This window comes from Tachypleus tridentatus, chromosome 9 (genome assembly GCF_004210375.1).
Source record: "Tachypleus tridentatus isolate NWPU-2018 chromosome 9, ASM421037v1, whole genome shotgun sequence".
Classification (NCBI taxonomy): domain Eukaryota; kingdom Metazoa; phylum Arthropoda; class Merostomata; order Xiphosura; family Limulidae; genus Tachypleus; species Tachypleus tridentatus.
The window spans coordinates 167340556-167354631 of NC_134833.1; the positions used below are offsets into that span (position 1 = coordinate 167340556).

Here is a 14076-nt window from a genome sequence, read left to right on the forward strand (position 1 = left end):
TGTTAATGTTGGTTTACACAACTGAGATATGTTTGAATAATGTTAATGTTGGTTTACACAACTGAGATATGTTTGAATAATGTTAATGTTGGTTTACACAGCTGAGATATGTTTGAATAATGTTAATGTTGGTTTACACAACTGATATATGTTTGAATAATGTTAATGTTGGTTTACACAGCTGAGATATGTTTGAATAATGTTAATGTTGGTTTACACAACTGAGATATGTTTGAATAATGTTAATGTTGGTTTACACAGCTGAGATATGTTTGAATAATGTTAATGTTGGTTTACACAGCTGAGATATGTTTGAATAATGTTAATGTTGGTTTACACAGCTGAGATATGTTTGAATAATGTTAATGTTGGTTTACACAGCTGAGATATGTTTGAATAATGTTAATGTTGGTTTACACAGCTGAGATATGTTTGAATAATGTTAATGTTGGTTTACACAGCTGAGATATGTTTGAATAATGTTAATGTTGGTTTACACAACTGATATATGTTTGAATAATGTTAATGTTGGTTTACACAACTGAGATATGTTTGAATAATGTTAATGTTGGTTTACACAGCTGAGATATGTTTGAATAATGTTAATGTTGGTTTACATAGCTGAGATTAAAGATGCACTTGCATCACCTGCTTTAAGTTGCTCATCATAGTTTCGACTTCGGGTGGGCTCAGAACCCTGATAAGCCCTTGAGCCTTCTTAGATATATTCTTATACAGGCCATCATAATCTCCTATTTCTCCTTGCACTTGCTAAAAATGTAAGACAGTAACTTTTAAAAACTTAAAGAAATATCAAAAAATATATTCTATCATCAAAAACACAGCTGACAACATATGTCACAAGATAGAGCCAGTATCAAAACTTGTATCTAACATCATAAAATACATCTAACAAAACACATCTTAATTAATCATACACTGGAAGATACAGTACTATCACACTTATATCTAACATCATGTATGATATATGTACAACACTCCTTATATCAGGTCTCTTCAACTGTTTAATGAAGCACCAAACAGTGATAAAGTTGGTGATTGCTAAACCAGAAGACATTTGTAACAACATAAAATATGTTCACCATGTTAGTCATACCTTAATAATAGAATACTGTACCACTTAAGTGATAAAGAACATTGTTAATAGAACAGTATTTTCCAACAGTGTTACTGTTTTCCTCTCAGTTTTGTTTATAACTTTATGCTGACAATTAATGAACCAGTTGTTCATCTCTTGTAGGTTATATAAATAATACCAATTGAAGATCTCTGTATTCTATCATAAATTACAATGGATATTACAAAATACAGATATTATATTATTCTACATCATAGAAGAGACATCATACCAAACATTATAACTAATATTAGAAGTATCACAATTTCTGTAAATATTATTAAAGACACCTTAAGTCATTCATTACTATTGGTATTATTAAAGACACCTCAAGTCATTCATTACTATTGGTATTACGAGACAGAAATATTATACTTATACGTATTACCTTTATTCATTACAGCATAATAATACTAAACTATTCTAGTTTTAACTGTCACATTTACCATGGATGTTACATCCTTATCTTGGTGTTATCATTAGTTAAGTTACACCAGTTACTTTAACTGTCATACTTACCACGGATGTTACATCATTTTCTAAGAGTTATCATCAGTTAACTTACAACAATTACTTTAACTGTCATATTTACCATGGATGTTACATACTTTTATAAGTGTTATCATTAGTTAACATACAGTCACGTGAAAAAGTTAGGACACCCTATGAAAGCCTGTGTATTTTTGTAACATTTTTGGATATATATATATTTAATCTCAATTTTAACAACACTGAGAGATTATAGGAATATAACTAAACAATTAAAACTGAAGAAAAGACTTTTCAAGATCTTCTGTAGATGTAATTCTACAAAAATGCATATTCTAACTGAGGAAAATGTTAGGACACCCTAGCCCCTAATAGCTAGTGTTACCTCCTTTGGCTGAAATAACTGCAGTGAGATGCTTCTTGTAGCCATCTAGCAGTCTCTGACATCGGTCTGAAGAAAGTTTGCCCCACTCCTCAACGCAGAATTCTTTCAGCTGTGAGATGTTTGAGGGGTTTCTTGCATGTACAGCCAGTTTCTAGTCACCCAACAGCATCTCAATGGGATTAAGATGTGGACTTTGACTCAGCCATTCCAGGACTCTCCATTTCTTAGTTTTAAGCCAGTCCTTGGTGGACTTACTGGTATGTTTTGGGTCATTGTCGTGTTGCAGGGCCCAGTTCCACTTCAGCTTTAATTTTCTTACAGATGGTCTCACATAATCCTCAAGCACTCTCTGATACACAGTAGAATTCATGGTGGATTCTATGATTGTGAGCTGTCTAGGTCCTGCTGCAACAAAGCAGCCCCAAACCATGACACTTCCACCTCTATGCTTCACAGTTGGTATGAGGTTCTTTTCCTGGGATGCTGTATTTGGTTTACGCCAAACATGACTTCTGTTCTGGTGTTCAAATAATTCAATTTTGGACTGATCTGTCCAAAGAACATTATTCCAAAAGTCCTGGTCTTTGTTTACATTCTCTCTGGCAAACTTCAGTCTGGCCTTGATATTTCTCTTAGAGAGCAAAGGTTTCCTCCTTGCACACCACCCATGCAAGTTAAACTTGTGCAGTCTCTTTCTGATTGTAGAGGCATGCACTTTCACATCAACAGTAGCCAGAGCCTGCTGTAGGTCCTGTGATGACATGTTAGGGTGTTTGGAGACCTCTTTTAGCATCTTGCAGTCTGCTCTCAGGGTGAACTTGCTTGGACGACCAGACCTGGGCATGTTGGCAGTTGTTTTGAAAGCCCTCCACTTGTTGACTATTTTCCAGACAGTGGAATGGCTGATTTCAAAATCTTTTGGGATCTTTTTAAATCCCTTACCAGACTCATAAGCTGCTACAATTTTCTTTCTGAAGGCCTCAGACAGCTCTTTTGCTCTCACCATGGTACTCACTCTCACTTCAACAGTCAGGAGCACACCAAACTGAATGTCTGAGGTTTAAATAGGGCAAGCCTCATTCAAAATGCTGAGTAACAATCTTCTAATCATGTGCACCTGGTGTGATACACCTGTGTGTGAGTTGAGCCAATTTAAGTGGGAAAACATGTGGGGGTGTCTTAACTTTTTCCTCAGTTAGAATATGCATTTTTATAGAATTACATTTACAGAAGATCTTGAAAAGTCTTTTCTTCAGTTTTAATTGTTTAGTTGTATTCCTATAATCTCTCAGTGTTGTTAAAATTGAGATTAAATATATATATATCCAAAAATGTTACAAAAATACACAGGCTTTCATAGGGTGTCCTAACTTTTTCACATGACTGTATGTCAGTTACTTTAACTGTCATATTTACCACAGATGTTACAACCTTTCCTAAACGTTATCATTAGTTAACTTATATCAGTTACTTTAACTGACATATTTACTATGGATGTTACATCCTTTTCCAAGTTTTATTATTGTGTGCTTACTTAATGCTGGTTACTACATGTGTTGTAAGGTAATAGATTTGAAGAGTTAGACACAGTTAATAGTATGATCACTGTATTACATTTTGGTTACAAATTAAAATATTCTTGTTATTAAATGTACACTTGAGTTGTTAATTTATTCATTATAGTTTAAAAACCTTTTAACTTTAACAAATTAGTTTTTTTTTGTTATACTCTATATTGTCCTGTATACCTGACCATTGACTTGTCACAGTAATTTACCTCAGATGTCTTGCTAGTCTAAAATACACTGTTTGAGAAAGTTAATTGGCATTCTAAAACTACAAGCTGATGTTAGAGAACATTATATCAAGTTTTGCACACACAGCTCTGTAAAAATCAAAATCTACAAGAGACCACAAAACAAGCCATCATTGGGTTTGAGCTCTATAACTACACTCTATGTTTTTCAAATATTACTTTAATTAACAGTGCTGGTTATAATGTTTAATATATAGGTTTTATTATAAAGATAGAGCTGTTAGATGTCTCAATTTCATAACTGAAAATATCTTTAATAGCAAAGGTACTTAACTAATGCAATTTATCTTTATAATTAGGAACATAACAAGAGAACCTTTAATTAGCTATTCTCTTTAGTGTAGTATTGTAGTTCTGACGTATGTAGTTAATATTAATTATTATCGATATTTAAAAACAAAAACAAAATGTATCACAACTTACAATAATTTTAATAAACACAAGTATCAAAACTTACATCTAATAGTATAAAATACACCTCATAAATTACTACTGGTGTTAACAAATAAAAAACAACACATGTATAATAACTTACATCTAATACTATAAAATGCACCTTATAAATTACTCTTAGCATTATTATAAATGGTCATTTGTCCTGCACTTGTAAATGAATATATGGAAAATGTGACTTCACTTCACTTGTTACAATAAAGTGGTTGGTACATTTGTAAATGTTTATTTCTGTTCATCCTATTGGTCCACTGAATATATTCTTGTTACAATAAAGTGGTTGGTACATTTGTAAATGTTTATTCCTGTCTATACCATTGGTCCACTGAATATATTCTTGTTACAGCGAGGCAGTTGGTAATGAAGTAAGACTACAAACTACAACAAAATACCTAACCATTTGCCTTTCAGGTCTTGTGACTAATATTCACATGAAGTATTTGCATCCTGGCTGAATATTATGTCACAACATTACGTTCTGTTATGTCATTACTAAGACATAATAAATTCTTTATTTCTGTAAGCAATGAGTATCACTGTAGGTGATTCACAACAACTTACTACTAGTATCATTAGTTAAATTATATATGTAAAAATGGCTGGTTTGGGTTGAAAATCATTTATGTAGAGGAGTGAACGATGTTTCAACCTTCTTCGGTCATCGTCAGGTTCACAAAGAAAAAGTGTTAACAAATTAATGACAAATTAGACAAAATACAACAATACTTCATCAACATCAATCAGTTTCCTCCACAAACCGTAGAAAACATTATACGCACACACCAAGACAGAAAGCAAAATCAACTAACAAAAATAAATATATCCCATGATTTAAAAAATCAAGAAACCATAAACTGCTGCATACCATATATTCCTGACATCAGCAGAAAAAAAACATTTGTCAAAAACTAGTAACAAAATATGACATTCCAGTTAATACAACATTTATTCAAAAAACAGGCACAAAACTAAGGTCTATACTATGTAAAAACTACACTGCAAACACTACACCAACATTATTTATAAAATACAATGTGATAACTGCCACGACTTCTATATTGGAGAAACAAGTAGAAAAATGGAAACTAGATTCAAAGAACACAAAAAGTCACCTTCACACGTTTTCAAACACTTCAAATCAAACAAACACAACATAACCATAGAAAACACCAAAATACTAAATAAAGAAACAAACATAAACAAATGCAAAATTAAAGAAGTCTTAGTTATACAACAACTCAAGCCCAAAATAAACCAATACAAAGGAACACCTTTATACCTATATTAATAAATAAAATCAAACATCTAAGCACGCCCTCTACATTCCTACACTCAATTACACAACCGCCTTCAAACATGTGGTCAGCTATCGGTCAGTTACCTCTTTTTCTTTGTGACCCTGACAATGACCGAAGAAGGTCGAAATGTTGTTCGCTCCTCTACATAAAAAAATTGTCTCAACTCAATCCAGCTTTTTTACATATATATTTTTCTCTATAAGTGGGTTCGCTCGTGATCACTGATTATTAGTTTAATTATTGAACATTTCATAAGCAATCTCTAAAGGCTAACTGGTCATCTATATATGCCAGTAAAAGTGTTATTTGTAAATTGTAACAAACATGCATAAGAATTATCAACAGGAAGTTTCAGTAGTAATTCATACTTGGTGATAGAAGTTTGCAAGCATGAAGTGAAACATTCATTTAACTCAGAGAACTTCCCTTACCCTATTTAATTGTTAACAAACTGCTCAGGGACACAACCAACAGAAGAATCAACTATGACTTTAGCTTGATTTCTTTATTAACTAAAGGGGCACAGTCAATAGGAGAATTAAACCTAACTATGTTAGATTTCTTTATTAAATGTTGAGACACAGTCACTAGGAAAATTAAACCTAACTATGTTAGATTTCTTTATTAAATGCTGAGACACAGTCACTAGGAAAATTAAACCTAACTATGTTAGATTTCTTTATTAAATGCTGAGACACAGTCACTAGGAAAATTAAACCTAACTATGTTAGATTTCTTTATTAAATGCTGACACAGAGTCAATAGGAAAATTAAACCTAACTACGTTTGATTTCTTTACTAAATCTGCAGAGACACACAACAGAAGAAGCAACTTTGACTTTTGTTTGATTTCTTTATTAAATGCTGAGACACAGTCAATAGGAAAATTAAACCTAACTATGTTTGATTTCTTTACTAAATCTGCAGAGTCACACAACAGAAGAAGCAACCTTGACTTTTGTTTGATTTCTTTATTAAATGCTGAGACACAGTCAATAGGAAAATTAAACCTAACTATGTTTGATTTCTTTATTAAATGCTGAGACACAGTCACTAGGAAAATTAAACCTAACTATGTTTGATTTCTTTACTAAATCTGCAGAGACACACAACAGAAGAAGCAACTTTGACTTTTGTTTGATTTCTTTATTAAATGCTGAGACACAGTCAATAGGAAAATTAAACCTAACTATGTTTGATTTCTTTACTAAATCTGCAGAGTCACACAACAGAAGAAGCAACCTTGACTTTTGTTTGATTTCTTTATTAAATGCTGAGACACAGTCAATAGGAAAATTAAACCTAACTATGTTTGATTTCTTTACTAATAAACTGCAGAGTCACACAACAGAAGAAGCAACCTTGACTTTTGTTTGATTTCTTTATTAAATGCTGAGACACAGTCACTAGGAAAATTAAACCTAACTATGTTAGATTTCTTTACTAAATCTGTAGGGTTACGGCTAACAGAAAAATCTTACTTTGATTTTATTTGATTTCTCCATTAATTCTTTAGGGACACAGTCCACTGGAGAAGACAGCAAGACTAAAGTATTCTGTAGCCACTGTTGAAGCTTTTCCATGTCTTTCTGAAACAGCCGTCGTGCTCTTAGTTTTTCTCCAGCAAACAGGTAGTCTTGAATCTAATGTAAAACAACAAAACTTTAGCTTGGCTAAAGGTTACTACAGTAGATATTAACCAAACGAATATCACCATGATTCAATGATTATCATCTCAGCCATCATATTATTTTATTTAAGCAGATATAAAACCACAGTATACTGTCAGGTTTGAAAACCTTAGTTACCACTTAGTTATACAAAACAATAATCAACAACGTTAGTCGTTACTAACACAAGAAGAAGGTTTCGACAGTAATACTACTAATAACATACTTCATAGAGCAGGATAACAAGAGATTTATAAAACATAGATGAAGTTATGCTATAATCACAGTTATTTAAACTAATAGGAAATGATTTTGAAAATGTAGTAAATAACAAGAACATATATCACATGCATTTATCATATAAACAAAACTGTGTTAAAAAGTAACACACAAAGAAATCAATACTATCAATTATTAATTATACAGACACAAGTACCTGTGTTTAAAAGTAACATAAAAAACAATACTATTGATTATTAATTATACAGACATAAGTACCTGTGTTAAGAAATAACATAAAGAAACAGTATTATTAATTATATAAACATAAATTAGTGTATTATAAAGTAATATAAATACAATACTATGTATTATTAATTATATAAAAATAGTGTATTATAAAGTAATATAAAAACAATACTATGTATTATTAATTATATAAACATAAATTAGTGTATTATAAAGTAATATAAATACAATACTATGTATTATTAATTATATAAACATACAATAGTGTATTATAAAGTAATATAAAAACAATACTATGTATTATTAATTATATAAAAATAGTGTATTATAAAGCAATATAAAAAAATACTATTCATTATTAATTATATAAACGTAAATTAGTGTATTATAAAGTGATATAAAAATTAACAATCAATTTCAGATTATGAAACTATCAGGAATCAGTTAGAATTTTCCACTTACTTGAGGAAACAACTTATCCCATCGATGGTTGACGTCAGCAATTTGAGTCTTCAGTTTCTGAGCAACATTATCACGACATGTTGCCATCAAATATTCACCTGTTTCAACTAACCTTATTTTCTTTTCCTGCCATGCAGGTATATCCTGGAAAAATTCCTTAAAAAAAACAAAAAAAAACATTTATTGGTTTGACTTAAATCAAAGAACTCTTATCTTGAAAGTTTTCTAACAGCTAAAAACGTTTTGTAGGTGTATCCAATCACATCCTAATTCTGATATTTTACCACTCCATCATACTTTTACAAGTTCTAGCAAAACAAACAATTGACTTACCAATTTGTCATCCTCAGATAGATTTACTGTTATTTCTGCTTGACCCAACCAATTAACTAATGGACCAAAGCCTGCTGTGAACTGTTCCCAGTGACCAACGACATCATAAAGGGTATTTCCAGTTGTCCGGAGTTTTATTGAAATAACATTCCATCGATCATGAATGTCATTTAAAAATTTCCCCATGTTTTCGGTTCCCTTGAAATCTAATTAGACAATAAAAACTGATAGTAGAATTACAAACCAAACCAGCAACACTTTCATCAAAAACAGCCTCAAAAACAGATCTAATAAACTATTAAATTAATGTCTTATACAACCGTATTTATACTAATAAATTATATAACGTCCACATCTTACACAACTTTATATGTAGTAAAAAAACCATCACAATCCAGGTCATATACAACTTTATATGTGCTAACAAATTATTTTATTCAAGGTCTAACACAACCTCAGATGTACTAAAAAACCATTACAGTTAATGTATTACATAACGTTATGCATGCTAATAAATCATTATGAGAAAAAACAATTGTTATCAATGTGTTAAATAGTCTTCAATGTAACAATAACTAACTAACCAGATGTTCCAGTTCTCTGACAAGTTTCAGCTGCATTTTGTAAAGTTGCATAAGATTGTTCAAATTCTTGAAATATATTTCTTTTTTCTACAAAATCCTGTATAGAGAAAATATGTAAACACATTTATTAACACACCAATCTTGTAGATACATTGTGATAGAAATCACACAGCTGACAACATATAACCCACCAATCTTGTAGATCCATTGTGGTAGAAGTCACACAGTTGACAACATATAACCCACCAAGCTTGTAGATACATTGCCGTATAAATAATATGGTTGACAGCACATATAATCTAACAGTCTTTACTTTTAGTTGTGTCATCATAAAACCCACACTTCATAATCCATAACTGATTAGCCTTTTAGCAGAATTGTAATAAAAAATAAAAATATTGAACAAATGAAATAATATAAAAACAACACTTGTGCAACACACCTATTTACAATTAAACAGAATACAATGACAAAATTTTACATGATAAATAGTGTGAGAATGTAAGGTAACTAGCGTGAGAATGTAAGGTAACTACTGTAAGAATGTAAGGTAACTAACGTGAGAATGTAAGGTAACTAGCGTGAGAATGTAAGGTAACTAACGTGAGAATGTAAGGTAACTAGCGTGAGAATGTAAGGTAACTAGCGTGAGAATGTAAGGTAACTAACATGAATATGTAAGAAAACTAACGTGAGAATGTAAGGTAACTAGCGTGAGAATGTAAGGTAACGAACGTGAGAATGTAAGGTAACGAACGTGAGAATGTAAGGTAACTAGCGTGAGAATGTAAGGTAACTAGCGTGAGAATGTAAGGTAACTAGCGTGAGAATGTAAGGTAACGAACGTGAGAATGTAAGGTAACTAACGTGAGAATGTAAGGTAACTAACGTGAGAATGTAAGGTTACTAACGTGAGAATGTAAGGTAACTAACGTGAGAATGTAAGGCAACCAACGCGGAGAATGTAAGGTAACTAAGCGTGAGAATGTAAAGGTAACCAGCGGAGAATGTAAGGTAACTAGCGTGAGAATGTAAGGTAACTAGCGTGAGAATGTAAGGTAACTAGCGTGAGAATGTAAGGTAACTAACGTGAGAATGTAAGGTTACTAACGTGAGAATGTAAGGTAACTAGCGTGAGAATGTAAGGTAACTAGCGTGAAAATGTAAGGTAACTAATATGAGAATCTGTTTACCATATGTTCAAACCTTGTCAATAAAAATAAGTAATAGTGTGATCAAATATACCCAACGTAACGTAACATTTCTCTACGTGTTGTAAGTTAAATATTCTTCACTTGTACAAAAGATAGAACAAATTGATAAATATGGCATTAACAAAATTCATTGTATCTGTGGTTGAGTTTACATCGGACAAACGTAGAAATTTAAATTGAAGGATGAAGGAACATAAAAACAAGGTATAAAAATATAGAACATTTAGTGAAAACATCTCATATTGTAGACTGAATCAAAACATGTGTAGAATCATTTTATGGCAAGTCCCTATTTTTAATAACTATTTGTTGTGTAATATTTTAATGTTGTATTCCTTTGAATATTAAATTTAACAAATTACAAGTAACTCACCAATCATTTAGTTGCATTGTAATAAAAATCAAACATTTTAACAACAACACATAATTTGATAATATTTTAGTTAAATTGTCATAAAATCACACATTCCATAACAGCTAATGCACCAATATTGCAACTACATTGTTGTAAGAACACATAACACCAGTGTTGAAGCTACATGATCATAAACACTGCATACTGACATGATTTGATATGAAAGATTAGATTACACTGTTTCAAAATAATAGAACCTGATTTCTTCAATTATTAGTATCATAAAATATACACAAACAGATACATTAAAACTATAATAAATAAATAAACATAACCTTCTGATGTCTTCTAGTTCTACAGCAAAACTTTAATAACCGAATAGCTTAGATGAAGAAGAATCTGGCAGAACAAGGGTGCAAAGGGTAATGTCATACCCTTTCTGATTTTAAGAAACTTGTTCATGTTTTTAAAAACCACATTACACTAGAATAATTTTCCATCTATTTAACAGATAGAAGAGGTATCTTAATTACAAAAGAGGCAAAACAAGATAACAGGATTTTAAATACATCTGTGATAGAAGGCTTACAAAAATACATTTCTTGATCTGTATGTTAAATGCTAATAATAACACACAGAAAGATGGGATTAAAATACATATGTTAGATGGTTCCAGAGTATGCCTTGCTATGCAGAAGCATCTTGTTTGAAGGACTGTCTTCTTCTGGTAATCAGTAATTGTAAGGGTTTATGGGAAGTGTGAACACATTAAACCCAATTAAATTATTCCAAGTATGACTGATACATATATATAGATAAATCAGTCTAATATGTATGTAGATTAATTTAATATATACACAAATAAATCAAGAACTCCATGTCATTAAGTGAATAATGCAAAGTTTCAAAATAATTGATTCTATCACTTAAATGTTAATCTTATTAGCTGGATTTGTGAAAATTCATTCTCAATTTACATCACTGTCTTCAAGAATATTTATTTCATTCATTAGAAATACAAATAAGAGCATACAATTTGTTTGGTAAATAAATTAATGTTCATACACCTTGAACAAATCACAGATGTATCTCTTAGCTTCTAGCTTTATGCTACTAAACTACAGTGATATTGTTGTACCAAAGAAATCACACTTGTTCATGCACTTTATAATACCATATTAAACGAATATAGCTAAACAGAAGATTTAACAGTGGTTAAACACTACCTTGTAGACATTAAGCAGTCCTTCCACTTCTGTATGATAACCATATTTGATATCCCACTCTCTGAGCTTGTTTTCAACAGTTGACACAAATTCTAATATATTGTATTTCTGTTCTTCAAAGAGTAGTAAGGATCTACGCTGGTGGGCAAGAACTGACACACGATCCAGCCTCTGGTTCAGGTCTTGCAGATGGTCTGGTGGAACAGAACCCACTTCTGGAGAAGACTGAAGTTGTCGGAAAACTTGCTGGACTCCTTGTAAATCTTGAAAGAATATCTAAAATGGAACCATTGAGTTATTATCAAATACCTGAAGATATTATGTAGCATTTAACAATGTAATGATTCACTACACAACGATTTTACAGAATATACTTTATATCATTTAACAATGTAATGATTCACTACACAACGATTTTACAGAATATACTTTATATCATTTAACAATGTAATGATTCACTACACAACGATTTTACAGAATATACTTTATATCATTTAACAATGTAATGATTCACTACACAACGATTTTACAGAATATACTTTATATCATTTAACAATGTAATGATTCACTACACAACAATTTTACAGAATATACTTTATATCATTTAACAATGTAATGATTCACTACACAACGATTTTACAGAATATACTTTATATCATTTAACAATGTAATGATTCACTACACAACGATTTTACAGAATATACTTTATATCATTTAACAATGTAATGATTCACTACACAACGATTTTACAGAATATACTTTATATCATTTAACAATGTAATGATTTACCACACAACGATTTTACAGAATATACTTTATATCATTTAACAATGTAATGATTTACTACACAACGATTTTACAGAATATACTTTATATCATTTAACAATGTAATGATTTACTACACAACGATTTTACAGAATATACTTTATATAATTCCCACTTTGACACACTGACACTCACACACACGGAAAAGTTAGTAAATCATTTAGGATATATTTTTCACTAACAGATGTGAATAAAATGCCATATTACAGCTGTAATGGCAAACACACACATGTATTGTCAAGTGCAAACACACACTACCATTCTCTTCCATCTAGTTTTCTAAAGCTAGTCTTCCATTCCTGCATATGTTATGGAAACACCTTGTGTACACTTTGTGTAGCTCTTCTTGACGAACATCATTTTTAACTATCTTATGTACTGTTGAAGGGAACATGAAGACAGCCTTTGGAACTCACGTTTTTCTTTGTGGGTTATTACTTTCCACACTTTACTTACTGAAACTGACAAATCACTTGTTGTTTTAGTTCTCTTTCTGGATGGCCCTTGTACTTCAAGTTAATTCTTTGTTTTCTAAGGCTATTCAGTGTAAGAAGAGTCTTAATTTTTAACATTTTAAATCCCTCTTCTGAAAACACCTTTGATATCTGACTGTCTGAATAGCTTACATATTTACATACCCTTTGCAAGAGTAATCAATTTTAAATGATATCAAATACACTACTAAACACCATCCAATGAAAAAACATGATTCTAATTCATGCTGTCCACGATAGTTTTATATTACCTGTATTTCTCAAGTGATTTGGAAATTTTCATATCGAAAATTATTTTAATATATTGTAATTACCTTCTGTAAAAGTAAGTATACTTCTTACATACACATCAAACCACTGTACTAATTAGTATACTTCTTACATACACATCAAAACACTGTACTAATTTGTATACTTCTTACATACACATCAAAACACTGTACTAATTAGTATACTTCTTACATACACATCAAAACACTGTACTAATTTGTATACTTCTTACATACACATCAAAACACTGTACTAATTTGTATACTTCTTTACATACGCATCAAAACACTGTACTTAATTTGTATACTTCTTACATACACATCAAACCACTGTACTAATTAGTATGCCTCTTGCATACACGTCAAAACACTGTACTGATTGGTATACTTCTTACATACACATCAGACCACTGTACTAATTGGTGTGCTTCCTGCATACACATCAGACCACTGTACTGATTGGTTATAGTTCTTACATACACGTCAAAACGCTGTGCTGGTTTGTATAGTTCTTGCATACGCGTCAAAGACGCTGTAACCTTAATTTTGTATACTGTTACATACACGTCAAAAACGCTGTACTGATTGGTGTGCTTC

At 31.1% G+C, this 14076-nt stretch overlaps 1 protein-coding gene across 1 annotated transcript in view; it reads right to left on the minus strand.

The window, feature by feature from the left end:
* Positions 1–14076, minus strand: part of LOC143227572 (muscle-specific protein 300 kDa-like) — a 117573-nt gene that overhangs the window by 26572 nt on the left and 76925 nt on the right. Inside the window, exons 11-16 of the mRNA XM_076459001.1 lie at positions 11892–12167; positions 9097–9193; positions 8513–8718; positions 8180–8335; positions 7061–7222; positions 649–771 (exon numbers count right to left, since the gene is read on the minus strand). Coding sequence (XP_076315116.1) covers positions 649–771; positions 7061–7222; positions 8180–8335; positions 8513–8718; positions 9097–9193; positions 11892–12167 — 1020 coding nt within the window. The remainder of the gene's footprint in view (positions 1–648; positions 772–7060; positions 7223–8179; positions 8336–8512; positions 8719–9096; positions 9194–11891; positions 12168–14076) is intronic.